This window comes from Archocentrus centrarchus, unplaced genomic scaffold, assembly GCF_007364275.1.
Source record: "Archocentrus centrarchus isolate MPI-CPG fArcCen1 unplaced genomic scaffold, fArcCen1 scaffold_58_ctg1, whole genome shotgun sequence".
NCBI classification, from domain to species: domain Eukaryota; kingdom Metazoa; phylum Chordata; class Actinopteri; order Cichliformes; family Cichlidae; genus Archocentrus; species Archocentrus centrarchus.
In genome coordinates, this window is record NW_022060279.1 from 882,199 (window position 1) to 898,061 (window position 15,863).

The 15,863-nt window shown below is 42.8% G+C and overlaps 1 protein-coding gene across 2 annotated transcripts in view; it reads left to right on the forward strand.

Moving 5' to 3' along the window:
• The first annotated feature begins 6,227 nt into the window (after positions 1 to 6,227).
• LOC115777595 (calcium-binding mitochondrial carrier protein SCaMC-3-like) overlaps positions 6,228 to 15,863 on the forward strand; it is a 33,658-nt gene continuing 24,022 nt past the window's right edge. The window contains exons 1-3 of one of the 2 annotated variants that reach the window (XM_030725505.1): positions 6,228 to 6,786; positions 14,382 to 14,505; positions 14,602 to 14,689. In XM_030725505.1, coding sequence (XP_030581365.1) covers positions 6,574 to 6,786; positions 14,382 to 14,505; positions 14,602 to 14,689 — 425 coding nt within the window. In that variant the 5' untranslated portion in view covers positions 6,228 to 6,573. The remainder of the gene's footprint in view (positions 6,787 to 14,381; positions 14,506 to 14,601; positions 14,690 to 15,863) is intronic. The other variant, XM_030725504.1, reaches the window with a different exon arrangement.

Sequence of the window (15,863 nt, forward strand, 5' to 3'; positions counted from 1 at the left end):
GACAGTCACATGGGGTGGTACATAATTTGTGTTCATTATGGAAACAGTTAAACTGATTCAGGGAAATCCATCACAAATGTGTGGTTTCATTGCTGGATGCCTTATTCACTAAAACCGCAGCTGTTTGGAAATTTGAAGCTCACACTAACTCTAGAGCAGATGCAGACAGCAGTTTAACAGAATGTGAAACCAGACCACAGCATTATCATCAAAACCACACCACCATCATCTGCTAACAGATTTACAGGCTATCCAAAGCAAGGCTACCCCAGAGGAGAAAGAGGCATGGGAAACCACCAATCCATGTACAGGTATTAAAATGCTACATGCTGCTCATCCACACCGGGATAAGCCTTGTGAAAATCTACAAATTGTTGATTTAATTTCATTGAACTCACACCATGTGGAGGGAAATATTACTCTGTGATTACTGACATGTTCTCAAAGTAGGTGGAAGTTTTTCCTTCCTAGCAAACAAGATGTCGTTGCAGTGGCCAAAGCCTTACTCTGAGAAACCATCCAAGGTGGGGCACTCCAGGTAAGCACAGCAGTGATAATGGAGCAGTTTTATGTAAGCACAGCTTTGAAACAGGTAAGTGGCTACCTTGGGACAGACATCAGACATCACTAAGCTTATCGAGTTAGCATCGGGCAGTGGGAAGAGAGCAAGTTTGCTCTTTATAGAAGCAAAGTAAATGGGCAGAAACCAGACTCAGCTGGCTAAAAGCCTTACCCCTAGTGTTAATGCACATGACAACCAGGGTAAGAGTTAAGCATGGCTTTAGTCCTTTGGAAATTTTGTTTGGACATTCAGCAGATGCAGGGATAGGGCCCCAGGGTGCCCTCTTTAAAGCAGCCTTTCAACAACTAGCCCAAAAACCTACACCCTCTCAGACCAGAAGACTGATCAGAGATCTCCAGAGAAGCAGAAGTGGTAACAGTGACCATTCCAGGTGCCCAGATAGAGGTTAAGGTCAAAGGCCGTGCCATTTAGGTTCATGGTTAGGTTGACTTGTTATCTCATAATTTTGGTTTAATAAATAAAATTAAATGCAGTTTAATTTCTTACCTCAGCCCCTGTTGAATCATTCATTTTTCCTTCAGGTGCTGTGAGTGTCTCATAAGATCATGGTCCATAATTATGGCACATAATTACCCTTCTCTTTTCTTTAGTCCGCTTTTCTCTAAAGATTTTATTGCCACCAAATAAAAAACAAAAAGCCATCTAGCTTGTCTCCAATTGATTAATCTGAATTACATAAGATTACATGTGCATTTCTTGAAAAATATCTAATCATGTCTGTGGGTACATGCTTTCACTATATTTAAAAAAAAAATAAAAATAATAGAAAAGACTATAATTTGGCTGGAGCGCAACACACTGAGAAACTGTGACCACTGACCTTTTTAATCTGCCTAATCCTGTGGGTGCTGATCAGGGCATATTCTATCTTCTGCTGCACGTCACTGCTCACAATCCCTATTACTAATACTATTAATAGCCAATAAGCTATTAATTGTTCATTAAACAATTCAGGTCTACTGACAACTTCACCACCACTGATGGATGAACTGTTATAACAATTTATCCATCACTGGTGCTGAAGTTGTTATTAATTTATACTTTAAAAGCAAACTGCATTTCAAGTGTTTATAACTGTATATCAATATCACTGAAATGTTTTTTCAGTAAGTTTGAGTCAGAATTCATCACAGTACAGAAACAGCATTAGTGAAGGTTACCAATGATCTTCTTACAGTGGACTCATCTCTGTGCTCGTCCTGTTGGACCTCAGTGCAGCTTTGATACTGTTGACCATAACATTTTATTACAGAGATTAGAGCATACTATAGGTATTAAAGGTACTGCACTGCAGTGGTTTGAATCATATTTATCTCATAGACTCCAGTTTGTTCATGTAAATGGGGAGTCTTCTTCACACACTAAGTAATGGACTAGTTCTTATATAGCACTTTTCTACTCTGAGCACTCAAAGCACTTAAACAACATGTTTACATTTACCCCATTCATACAAGCACCTCCATGATTAACTAAGCTAAGTGCTTTTTATTATCTAACGTTCACACTCCAACGCTTGTGTCGGAGAGCAACTTGGGGTATCTTGCCCAAGGATACTTTGGCATGCAATGTATCCTGGAGTAGCCAGGAATTGAACCGCCGACCTTCCGATCAGTAGGTGACCTGCTCTACCTCCTGATACAGCCACGCCAGGGTTAATTATGGAGTTCCAGATCAGGGACAGTTACATGCATAATGATGGTCTCTGCATGAAACGACAGTTTGTCATCAAGTGTAGTGATGACATCCTTATACATCGCCAATTCTTCACTAAAATCATGGAAATTAAGTTGATTTAAAAAAAAAAAAGAAACTTTTTTGGGTTGCAAACCCATAATGGACCCATAAAGGCAGGGTGCAAGCTTCCAGCGTACAGCAACAACTGCACTTTGTCTTTAATTCTGGCAAATTTCAGCTCTCGTTTTCTTGTACTTTTGCAACTCTGTTGTGAACATCAGAGTTAAATGCAATATTCCTCTAATATTTTTTTAAAGCTTTAAATACCCAAAGTTTGTCATTTGGAAATATGAAAATTACCTTGCTTAGGATTATAAAGTCATCACAAAAATGTATATGCCATGACAGTCTGATTTCATCCATGTCATAGCAAACATTTTGGAATGAGTTCCAAACAGTACAAGAAACGGTTTGAAGGACCTGGATGGACTGCTGACTACACTGGAACCAGACAACGCTGAGGTTTTACCCCCTTCAAGACAGATTTATCGGTGGAAAACCAAACACTGTGGTCAAACATGCCCAGAGGAGGTCTGCCAATAGATTTATAAGTTCCTTTAATGGAGCCATAACAAAGGTCCAGATGTTTCAAATTGCTTGTGGGGCAATTTCCATATTGATAAAAGTTGGTGAGTGACCTCACAAGTTTATATTGATTAAAATCACCCATGACAGCTTGGGAGTGTCTGGTGTGATGCACTGTAGTCTGAGAATCATTTCCACTGTGGTCTGAGTGGCAGCTTCCACAGTGGCCCTCAGGTGAACACACACACACACACACACACACACACACACACACACACACCAGTAATATCTGTGGAAGTTCTCTTGGTAAATAAAAATCAAAAACATGGAGACCGATAAAAGTTCGAGATCAGGAGAACACAGTCAGTCCCTCACTAGCATGTTACAACACCAGTTCTTATTAAGACACAGACCCCCACCCAGTGCTTTACCAGTCACAGTCAGGTTCCTATCAAGCCTCAGTGGTTCTGCAAAACCTGAAATTTGCCTGAAAAAAAGTCCATTTTATTTCGTGGAGACTGCGCATTGGCAAGGATGATTGTTGGAAGAGTGATCCTCCAATGGCCTTGCCTTCTGACTACATGTCTGCACCTCTTCCTCACTGCCATTGGTTTAGTTCTCCAACATTTGTTCACCATGGAGAAATCATATCCTGAGCCACTCCAATACCCAGCACCACTCTGTATGCCAAATTATGAAAGAACTGGACTAAAAATTAGTTGCCAAAGGTCTTGTGCAGCAGTGAATCAAAATAAGACATTTTTGGTTCAAATCTCTCAATATGTACAGAAGAGGTCAAGAGCCAGTTCCAGTGTCTGCAGCCATCTTTAAAACACAGTGAAGACTGTCATGGTTTTGGGCTGCAGAGGACTGCCAGAGGCTGCTTCTCACACACCTTGTAGTTGTAATTTATGTCAAAATAATAATAATAACAGTATTAATTTTGAAAGGAATTTTTATTTATTTATACCAGTTTTAATTTTGCTCTACGTTACATTAAAGAGAGTACTTTATGTTAAAAAAGAGTTACAGTAGAGTTGTGGTACATTTTATTCATTAACCCAATGAGAATCGAGAAGGAATGGAATTGATAAGAATTTAGCGATTCTGATATCACTTATCAATTCCATCCCTACTCAGGCAGCATTTTGAACTGGAAACTGATCATAAACCTCCTGGAGCTTGAGCCAAATCTGCCATCAAGCACCTCCTACCTAGGCAATGTTTCTCAATCTGTGGGGCAAGGAAATGTTAACTCTCCACCACCTCCGTCTGGCCTGTACATAGAGCTATTGGGCCACCGCCTCGCCATCAAGAACCCATCCAGCAAAGTGGGGCATGACAGAAAAAGAACCACCGGTCTAAGGGAACATCTCAGAGAGAACAGTGCAGGCTCCAGGGATATGAAAACATCTCAGGATGGATGGCCAGAAAGTGCATCTTGTGAAGGCATGTTAAAGCTGTACTGTGCTCAGTGTGAATGAAGGCCTCCTGTTGAAAACCCATTGGTCATTCCTGCAGCTTTAAGAAATGACATCCTCAGGATACAAGGACATCTAGGAGTGGTCAAATGCAGGGTGTGTGTGGTAGTATGTTTGGTGGCCTGGCTTGAGTCAGCAACTGAATAAATTGGTTGTGAAATGTAAAACATACATTAAGCAGCATCTTAACTACAAAGAGCCATTGCTCCTAGAGAGACCCCGACAGGAGTCTGGGCCAGATATGTTTACACTGAAAGGGAAAATGTACCTGCTTTTAGTGGACTAAAAATCAAGATACATGGAAACAGCCAAACTACCACATAAAGTCTGCTGATATCACGGTCTACCCACGTCCATGTTTGTACGCCACAGGGTGCCCTAGATTTTAATGACTGACAACGGGCCACAGTTCTCAGGGAGTAATATGTTGGCCTTTGCTGCTACATACATGTTTAAACATGTGACCAGCAGTCTATGGTATCCACAGGGCAACGGGGCAGCTGAACACCAAAAACCTCCAAAAGGCCACAGATCCACAGAACCTTGTTTGTATACGGTCACTACTTCACAATGGCTTCAGCTCTTGATGGGGAGCCAGCTTCGTTCACTGCACCAACCCTGCCATCTCTGCTCAGCCCACCACTTCCTGATAGCACGGCTGTCATCACGAGCAAGACAGAGAGAGGGAATGCAAAACATAAGTGCTCCAATAAGTGTCACTGTGTGCATGTGCTCAGTTACCTCCCACCTGGGAAACAGGTGTGGGTGACCATCACCAAGGTGACAGGGACTGTAGTGGGTGAACATCCAACACCACGATCATGCATAGTAGATGTGCCCCATGGCACTATTCATAGGAATCACCATCACTGTAAGTGTGTCCATCCACTAAAGGATGGACACTAAACAAACACAAAACTCACATGAACAGGAATAAAACATGAACAGGAGCGCACACAGCAGTCAAACCAATGAGGATGCAACAGTGAGCAGAGGAAAACTCAGGGCTTAAATACTAAAGGGATACTGAGGGGAGTGGAGACAGCTGGGAAAACAGGTGAACAAAATGACACTAATGAGACAACGGAAGCAAAACTGAACACAACACACATCGAACAGAAGACCGGCAACATTAAAACAGGAAGCAAGACAACGAGGAAACAGAGACACAGATTTGACAGAACACACCAGGAAACACTGGGAACTAGTAATCTAAACATAACTAAATAACCAAGAACATGACTGCAATAACTAAAGGAAGACCTGAAAATACAAACTGCAGAGCCATAATTAACTAAGGCAAAAGCAAGCCAAGAAACACAACTAGAGAAATTAACCGATAACAGAACTTCACTGACAAAAACACAAAACACTGGACCATGACAGGAAGTTACCATACACGGAACATGATTCTTGAGGTTATTTTATTTTAGTGACATGATTTATTTACGACCATCTCCGGTCTCATTTAAAGGTTATGTGAACTATATGAACATGTTTTATTGTGCTGAGTGCAGTTATAACCAGACTGTATTTTGTGCTTCGGTGCCGTTGTCCTGTATATATACATATTTATATAGGGGAAGACCACCCACAGTTACAGCGTGGTTCCCTGTGCCACCCAGTAACGCTTCCCACTATAAAGAGGCTGGCTGCGGACTTGAATTCGCTCTGTAAAATACTGAAATGCAAACTGTCTGCAGAGCGGCAGAAAATCGAGGGAACTCTGTGAACTTCTGAAGATGCCGAGCGCATCGGTGCGCGATGGATGCGGGGGTAGGCTGAGCGCATTTTACTCACCCTCCCTCCGGGCTGGTTTGAAATTTTCGACCGTATATCTGTAAAGTACAAGTAGGAGGCAGCGCTAGTCTCATGTTACATGCAAGCTCTTCGCACACGCACACAGTTGCGTTTTTAAGTACACTGCGCTAAAATGAGCGGTTCATTCACGAGCTCGTACTCTGACGGAAACTTTAATTCAACCGAATGAGTTTATGGATTAGCGCGTGCTGGGGCTATGTGACTGACACGGGGATTAATCTTACGAGAGCTCGTCTAAACCGCATCCATCCATCTGGAAGGGACGCTCCTCTCCGCACACTCCGTTCTCCTCCATCTACCTGTTAATATGCAACAGCGGTACCAGTTTCTCTGAGTAAAACCGCGCGGTCGTTCAGGTTCTCACAGTGTTATGCTTGGCTGCGAAACAGCCGAGCCACCAGCACCAAAACCCGGCTTTCTCTCCTCCACATGGACGAAGACGAGGAGCGGTCCAGCGTCCCTTCACGCAGCGGAGGAAATGAAGAGATCGGAGAAAGCGGAGCGTCTCTGGAGCTTGACAGAGAAAGGAGGTATGCGGAGCTGTTCGAGCAGCTGGACTTGAATAAAGATGGCAGGGTTGACATCAGTGAGCTGAAGATCGGCCTGGCAGCTCGGGGTTTACAAAGCAGAGAGGCTGAGGAGGTGAGCAGGTGTTTTTAATGCTGCGCAGGCGCGCACGGTACATGAACTAGGTTATATATATATATATATATATATATATATATATATATATATATATATATATATATATATATTAGTGTGTGTGTGTGTGTGTGTGTGTGTGTAATGACGGAAAAAGAAAAGTGTCAACTTATCTGAAGGATCGTAAAGAGTGGGGAGGTGGTGCTCTCTTCCATATCTCGGGCCTTTATTTGATCTTTATCTCTGTGAGTCCGTGAAGTCCTGCTCAGGGTTCAGGGTCGGCAGCAGATCATATGAATTGGACGGGAAACCAGATTTAACAGCGGCTCACGGCTCAAGTCACAAACAAACCCGTTATGCATATTTACAGCCATATACAGTGGTACACTCAGAGAAATGTAGCCACAGTTCTGAAAGTACAAAAATACCTATTTTAGATTGCCAGACAAAGCGGGAGACAAACAGGAGGCATTACCACCATCATCACCACACACCAGGACAGCTGACTGTCTGAAAAACATTTCCAACTGAAATGAAAACTGAAATGAGCCTTTTTTACTTTGACATGAGGAGGACTTCCCAAAGTCATGCTGGTCACCACGATTTCTGCTGAAGCACTAAACTGTGAACCGAATAATTAAACAGAGCTGCCACTGCAGTAACTTAGCAGTGATACAGGAGATTTATTACCAAATGTATGAACCACTTAACTGAAGTGTATCAGTAGAATTCAGATGAGGGGCCACGATGACTTTACTGGGCTGGTCTGGACCCCTGAGGACCATCCAAACAGCCTGTGCTGTCAGGAGTGCACTCAGAGGCAAGTTGGGATGCCCTCTAGTTTTGTTTCTAAACTGAAGGAAGCCACAGACTTTTAAAATCATGATGCTGGAGCAGTTTTTATTTATTTATTTTTTATTCACATAAGAGCTTTCTGCTGGACAGTCCAACAGCTGCCCCAGCAAACAGGGAACGTTCCCTGAAGGTTCTCTGAAGGTTATACTTTGGAGAACATTCTAGGAATGTTCCTAGAACGTTTGTTTTGTAGAACCTTTATTGTGTGTTCTGTGGACAGTTTTGGATTGTACAAGTTGTGAGTTGGTGCTTTTAGTCATTTTGAAGGTGTTTAAACAAATTTCTGTCCAGAAGTTTTTGTCTGGGTTGATTGAAAGATCTCTCTCCTAATTTGCAGTTTAGAGGGAACTCAAATCATCAGCTTTTTAACAATAACTTATACATTTTTTATAACACTTTTGGACTACGGTTATTTAGAAATTCTGTTACCATGTAGCTATTTCTAAGTTCAGTTGATTGGGATTTCTGGAGTTTGAAAAAAGGTGACTAGACTTCTTTACGTTTCTTGAAGATGTTCCACCTCTCATCCAAAAGGTTTCTTCAGTTCTCAGACCAAATGGTGGAGAAACCCAGATGTTTAAACTCCAGCGGGGGTTGTCTCCTGGAGGTGTTCATTGATCCACTGTTGTTAATGTGCGTAATCGCATGTGCCAAAGTGTGAAAAAAGACATGGGTCATTGCAACCAGTGGTTTTGGCTGAAACTAATGTGAGACTTTGCCCCATTCTATCAAGTGATCTATTGAGGTCACCTGAAGCAAGGTGTGAGTGGGGGTTGAGGTGCATGGAAACGGAGCTCAGGACATTGTAGATGGGGGTCGTAATCCACCTCCTCTGTTCGATGATGGTCATTCACAGTGGACAAAGATGCTTCTTTAACTCCTCTTTGAAACCATCTGTATTCCCGGTCCAAAATGTGAACATTGGCATCCTCAAAGAGTGACCTTTGACCTTTAGATGCAGATGTACAGCTGAGTCTTGTCCTGGCTCTTCTATGTTGTGCCGTTTGTTTGTGAAGAGGCTGTTTGGTTCATCAAGCAGCATACTGTCAGGATGACAGAGATAACATTTTGTGGGAAAACTGCTAAAACTGTTAGTTACATTTCGTGTGGCTATTTTAACACATTGTTGATCCTGTCATGTGTTGTTTACTTTTACTTTAATTTTTGAGTTTGGCAGCCGTCATGAAGCTCCATCACTTTTGTCAGTCTGAGAGCAACAGCACTGAGTCCTTAATGTTCGTTTAAAGGTAAACGTCTCTCTGTAATTTTAAGTTAATAGAAACAATGCTAAGATAAATGTTTCCCCCAACCACTAGGTGGTGGCACCTGTTACTGATTGTGTAGTAAGTAAACGTAAGTAAGTAAAAATGTATTTGTATAGCACATTTCAGCGGCAAGACAGTTCAAAGTGCTTTACATCATAAGAACATCAAACAAATGTGCAGAAAGATCATTAAAAGCATTAAAAACATCAATCAATCAATTACAATAAATCAAAGGCAGCTCTGAACAGGTGGGTTTTCAGCCTTGATTTAAAGGAATTTAGTGTTTCAGCTGTTTTGATGATGATGATGATGATGATACTTTATTGATCCCACAATGGTGAAATTACAGTTAACAGAACACGCATCCAAGAAGACAAACAGAACAAACATGGGGAGATAGGTGAACTGTGGCCATGCTGCCCCCCTTCTGGAGGCGCTGCCATTAAAAAGACAGAAACAATAGTGAAAACATATAGGGATGAGTGAGGAAAAAAATCATCTCATACTTTGTATACATTCACACATACACAGTATAAGGTTACAAAAACCTCTGCGACAGGGCAGAAACATATAGCATGGGAGCACTAGGGTGGGGAGGGATGGACAGGGGAGCCAGCGGAGGCGAGGGGGGGGGCTACTGTGGGGCTGACTCAAACTCCCTCCTCAGCTAACAGTTCTGATAAGATGTAGAGTTCATCAGCAGCTAGGTCAGGGAGATCAGTCCAACACAGGTCAGAAGAAGACAGGACGGCGGGGGGGTAGAGCATCTGTTTACAAACATCCCGGAGACAATTTGATAAACAGCAGTCCAAGAACATCAGGGAGCCAAATTCCTGATTCTATGACTTGTTTTGGTTCAGACTGTACTGATTCATTTGTTGACAGCCTTCAGTCTTACTGGCACCTCTTTGCGGCGAAAAATCCAATTCATCCGAATCTTCTTGGTTCGTTCCTTCGCCGTGCAGAAACAGATACATACATCTCCAAGATCTTACCCCTCAGAATCTGCTCCAGATATACAGAGTCTGAGTTTGAGTCTGTACCTTCCTGCGTTCCCGTCGTGAGCAGCCTTACCAAGGCCAGACAGCTGCCTAGACTTCCTGAATTGCAACGACAAACCAGGTATCTCCCGGTCCAATTCAGAGAAACCCCAGTGTCAATAAGCCAAATGTGTGTGTATTCCATTGACAATGGCCAGGCACGTCATCTTCCACACCACACAGAAATCCATAACGTAGCCAGCTGGAATGTCAATTGATAAGAGGGAATAAGGTTCTCCTTCCCCCAATCTCCTCATGGTGAAAAATTGATCAAAAACAATGGTGTTGAGAGACCAGCTGACCAGATCCATAATTATAAATTCCAGTTCGGAAGTTGTGTGAAGAGAGGCTCTAAAGCAGCAAAGCAGGGGAAAAAGGAAGTGCTGGGGAGAGAAGAAAAGTGCGACCGTCTCCGCTGAGAGCTGAGAAAAAAAAAAATGGTCGCATTCTCTCTTGCAGTTTTCTGGGAGTTTGTTCCAGATTAAAGGTGCATAAAAACTGAAAGCTGCTTCTCCATGTTTGGTTCCAGTTCTGGGGATACAAAGTAGACTGGAACCAGAAGACCTGAGTGTTCTGGAAGGTCGATACAATGATAGTAAGTCTTTAATGTATTGTGGTGCTAAACCGTTCAGCGATTTATAAACTAATACAAGTATTTTAAAGTCTATTCTCTGAGCTACAGGTAGCCAGTGTAAGGACTTTAAAACCAGGATGATGTGCTCTATTTTTGTAGTCTTGGTGAGAACACGAGCAGCAGCATTTTGGATTCGCTTCAGCTGTCTGATTGATTTTTTTGGCAGACCTGTGAAGATACTGTTGCAATAATCAGTGCGGCTAAAGATACATGCATGGATGAGTTTCTCTAGAGCTTGTTGAGACATTAGTCCTTTAATTGTAGAAATGTTCTTCAGGTGGTAGAAAGCCGACTTTGTAACTGTTTTTATGTCTCTGAAGGTTCAGGTCTGAGTCCATTACTACACCATGATTTCGGGCCTGTTCACAGGTTTCTAATTGTAGTAGCTGAAGCTGCGTGCTGACTCTTGATCGTTCCTCTTTAGGTCCAAAGATAATAACTTCAGTTTTGTTTGTGTTCAGCTGGAGAAAGTTTTGGCACATCCACACATTGATGTGTTCTGAGCATCTGTTCAGTGCTTGGATAGGTTCTGAGTCACCTGGTGATAGCGTGATATAGAGCTGTGTATCATCTGCATAGTTATGATAACTAATCTTATTACTTGTTATAATCTGAGCTAGTGGGAGCATGTAGATATTAAACAGAAGGGGTCCCAGGATTGAACCTTGGGGTACTCCACATGTGACTCCTGTCCGCTCTGAAGAGAAGTTGCCTGTTGACACAAAGAAGTTCCTGTTCTTTAGGTAGGATTTGAACCAGTTAATTTCTGTGTCTGAGAGTCCGACCCAGTTCTCCAGTCCCTTTAGTAATATAGAGCACGGAAACTGGACTGAAAAACATCAAAGCAGTTTGTCATTGTTAAGAAGCTATTTAACTGTTGAAATACAGCTTTTTCAATAATTCTGCTGATGAATGGAAGGTTAGAGATCGGTCTGTAATTTTGCAATAGTGATTTATCAGATTGTTCTTTTTTAACAGTGGTTTGATAACTGCTGTTTTTAGAGCCTGGGGGAAACACCTGATGAGAGGGATGAGTTTACTATTTGAATCAGGTCAAATGCAATGACAGGCAGAACTTTCTTAAGGGATCCAACCAGGAACTCCCCCGGTACCAGGGCCCCAGACCTCACACCCGGACATTTACAGAAAAGGCTGGTCACATGACCCAGAGCCAGCACCTGCCACTAGAAGCACCCCATGATTGCAAGACAACACCCACCCAAGCACAAAACCACCACCAATCAGGGGAGACCCACAGGTACCATGAAACGTCAGCCCCAGGCCTCCAGCACCATGAGGTCAACAGGCGCCCACAGCCCCAGAGTCCACCCCCAGCCATCTATAAGGTACATGAGAGACAAGACCACAGCCGAGCACCCCATTATGTAATGGAATTGATCAGTGGGAACCAGAGAGAATCAGATTCGTCTAATTGATTTTTTGAGGAGGCAGACATTCTCTCCAGACTATGTGGTCTAGAAGTAAATTTCTATATTGTGTAGCACATAAATCATAAATCGTTTTCCATGCATGAGGATAATTTTCTTAGTGATGGATAAGGCAGTAAGAATTATGTGTGATGTATGATATCTATGTGTGTGATATCTAATTCACTTTGATAGCAATTTAGGGACACAGAGATTTAAAAACTCTGTTACCAATGTAAGTATTCCTAAATTTAGTGGACTGAGATTTAATCTTTGCTTTATGATGAACTTCAATTGCTGATATTCCAGAAATTTACCGCTGTTCATTCCATATTTTGCTATAAGTTCCTGGAATTAAATAAAGTTTCCATCTTGAATAACATGTTCTAGATTTCTTATACCCTTATAATGCCATGATGGAAAATTCAGCACTTTATTTTTCTGACAAATATCTGAATTGTTCCAAATGGGTGTCAGTTTACAGGGATAAGTGAAGACTTAGTTATTTATTTAAATTCCCACCAGGCTGTCAGAGAGGAGTTTATTCTAAGCAGTTATGATGTTTGATACTGGAGCTAAAGAAAGGCAGAGCTGAGATTTTTATTTTTGTGTAAAGTTCTGTTCTAGGTCCAACCATGGGCTGACTAATGAACTTAATTTGATCCAATTTAAAACATATTGCAGTCTATTGGCTAAGAAGTAGTGATAAAAAATATGGTAGCTCTAGACCACCACTGCATTTTGGCTTTTGTAAAGTTTTTAAACATATTCGTGATGGTTAGAAATTTTGAGATGTTTGAGTCTAGTGACTTAAACCAAGTGACATGAGGTTTATTAGGAATCAGTGAGAACAAAACCATCATTTTAATGGTGGCAGCTCTGCGCATGAGTGATACAGGTAAAGTTTTCCAACGTGTCAGATCATCCTCTAAATAAAAGACAAACATACCATCAACCAGTCAGAAAGAGTCTGAACAGCTTTCAGCACTACAGGATTTTATTGTTCTTTTACTTTGAGAAGCTCACTGGGCCATTATAATATAATAAAGTGGGAAAGTATCTGCGACAGTGTGCTGCAATATATGACAAAACACTGAGTAGTTTTTTTTCCTCCTGCTCTCTGACAGGGACGGTCGCATTCTCTCTCTCTCCTGCCTCCCTGTCCTCCCCATCTCTCCTGCTTGCTGTAAGAGCGTCTCTCATGCACTGTCCTAAGAAGAATAAGAGTAAGAGCATCATGGATCTGGCAAACTGGGCCCTAAACACCATTGACTGAATTTTTTCGATTATGAGATCAGGGAAAGGGGAGCCTGCGAGCTGTACAGACTCAGACTCAGAGCCTGGTGGACCTGAGCCATAAAACGGACACGTAGTCCAGCTGAGAACGTGCTCGCAGGCGAGAGGGATTAGATCTGGAGATAAGGTTCGGTTCTGCACGGTGAGGACGGTAACTAATGAATTTGGAATATTGGATTACTGAATGGTTCCCCAGTGAGACTGAAGGCTGTTGGAAAAAAAACAAGCAGCCTGTTCCAAAACAACAGGAATTCGGCTCCCTGGCCGGCCTTGGGCTGGCAATCATATCTCTCCAGGACTATGTGTGACGGTCGCTCTTCCCCTCAGCCCTCTCTGTGATTTGTGAAGCTGGATCTGGTGTACCACGGCCGCTGATGAACTTCCATCACTATCTGACTGTTTTGGCTAGGAGCTGGCATCTGGCTCCACAATGCCCCCACCCTCCCCCCCGCCCTCCCTACTCTACCATATTGTTATCCTGGTTTTAAATGTGCAAATATGCTTTGCTTAAGGTGTTTTTTTGGACCCTGATGAATTTTTTTAACCTAACTACCCCGTGATGTGTGTTTGTTTCCTTTCTTCCGGGGACTGATTGTACCGGCGGTGCCAGTGTGGCAGCGGCTGCAGACACCCATCTCCCTATGTTAGTCTTGTCTGTTCTCTGGATGGTTGATCTGAATGCAATTTCGTTATATTATGACGGAGTGACGTTATATAACTTGTTGTATAATGATTCATTTCGTTGTATGTATAATGACAATAAAGTTCTATTCTACTTCTTCTTCTAGTTATATCAGAATGTATTATTCTAGTAACTATTTCACTTTAAGCCTGAAAAGTAAACAGTAAATGAGTACTGTAAATATGAGTTTTGTATTCCACAGCCAGGTAAGATGCACCTTGTCCTTCTCAGAAAGCACAGTTCCTTCTCCTCACTCTTTACGCACCTTGACCCCACGTTGACCCCATGTGATTCACATAATAAACACATCCTTATTTTAACCTGTCATTGTCTTTACTTCCTTGTATACTCTGCTGATTGACAAAGTATGTGCTCTCTCGTTCTCTGGGCTGACAGATAGTCCTTGAGAGTGACATCAACCATGATGGTTTGCTGGATTTCCAGGAGTTCTCTCACTACCTGCGGACCCATGAGAAAAGACTGTGGCTCATATTCCACAGCCTTGACCACAACAATGACGGTGTGTCCGTGATAAACACACACAGTAAATGCACCAGTTCTGTCGCCTCCTGCTGCTGTTTACAACAGTGTTTGCCTTCTCTGTTTTATCTTGCAGGGCGAATCGATGTGGGGGAGATCCAGCACTCATTGCATAAACTTGGAGTGGACATCACCTTGGAACAGGCCTCCAAAATACTGCAGAGGTACAATGTCTGAGAGAAACAGCACAATACGAGATTTAAAAACAAACAAATTATATTTGATGCTGATTGTATCATTTTAGGGCAGTACGATGCTGTGGTGGTTAGCACTATTGCCTCACAGCAAAAAGGTCCTGGGTTCAAATCCACCATCAGTTTGGAGTTTGCATGTTTTCCCTGTGTCTGTGAAGGTTCTCTCCAGATACCCTTTCTTCCTCCCAACAGGTGTATGCAATCAAGCACCTAGGCATACAAACTGCTTATACAAACATTTGTGAAAGACTGGATCACACTCAGGAACTATGATATCATGATATCATGATATCATGATGCCACCTGTGCAACAAGTCCAGGCATGAAATTTTCTCGCTACTAAATATTCCACAGTCAGCTGTTAGTGGTATTATAAAAAAAGCATGGAAGCGATTGGGAATGACAGCAACTCCGCCACAAAGTGGTCGGCCACATAAAATGACAGAGCAGGATCAGCGCTGAGGTGCATAATGTGCAGAGGCCTTCCATCACCAAGCTCAATGCAGAGCGTCGGATGCAGTGGTGTAAAGCACGCCGCCACTGGACTCTAGAGCAGTGGAGACGTGTTCTCTGGAGGGATCAATCACACTTCTCCATCAGCCAATCAGATGGAGGAGTCTGGGTTTGGTGGTTGCCAGGGGAACGGTACCTGTCTGACTGCATTGTGCCAAGTGTAAAGTTTGGTGGAGGGGGGGTTATGGTGTGGGGGTGTTTTTCAGGAGCTGGTTCCAGTGAATGACAGTCTTAATACATCAGCATACTAAGACATTTGGGACAATTTCACGCTCCCGACCTCCTCCGCAAATCGGCACCATATCGTGGTGGAGGGGTGTGTGCATGTCTGTGTGTATTCATGTTTGTGAATGTGTGAGGTGTATAGGGTGCTGTTAAAAGTGGTGCCACGAGCACCCAACTGCTGGTCGTCAGTGCTCGCCCACACTGCCCACATGCGGCCGTGTGGCTCTGCACATGGCCTCTCCAAGACCCTGCACGTGTGAGTGATATGTAGTCTGTGTGTGTGTGTGTGTGTGTGTGTGTGTGTGTGTGTGTGTGTGTGTGTGTGTGTGTGGAGGGGGGTAGGGGTGCATAGGACGGGGAAGAAAGAGCCAGCTGTCCACTGGCTCAGTAGGCACCCTGATTTCCC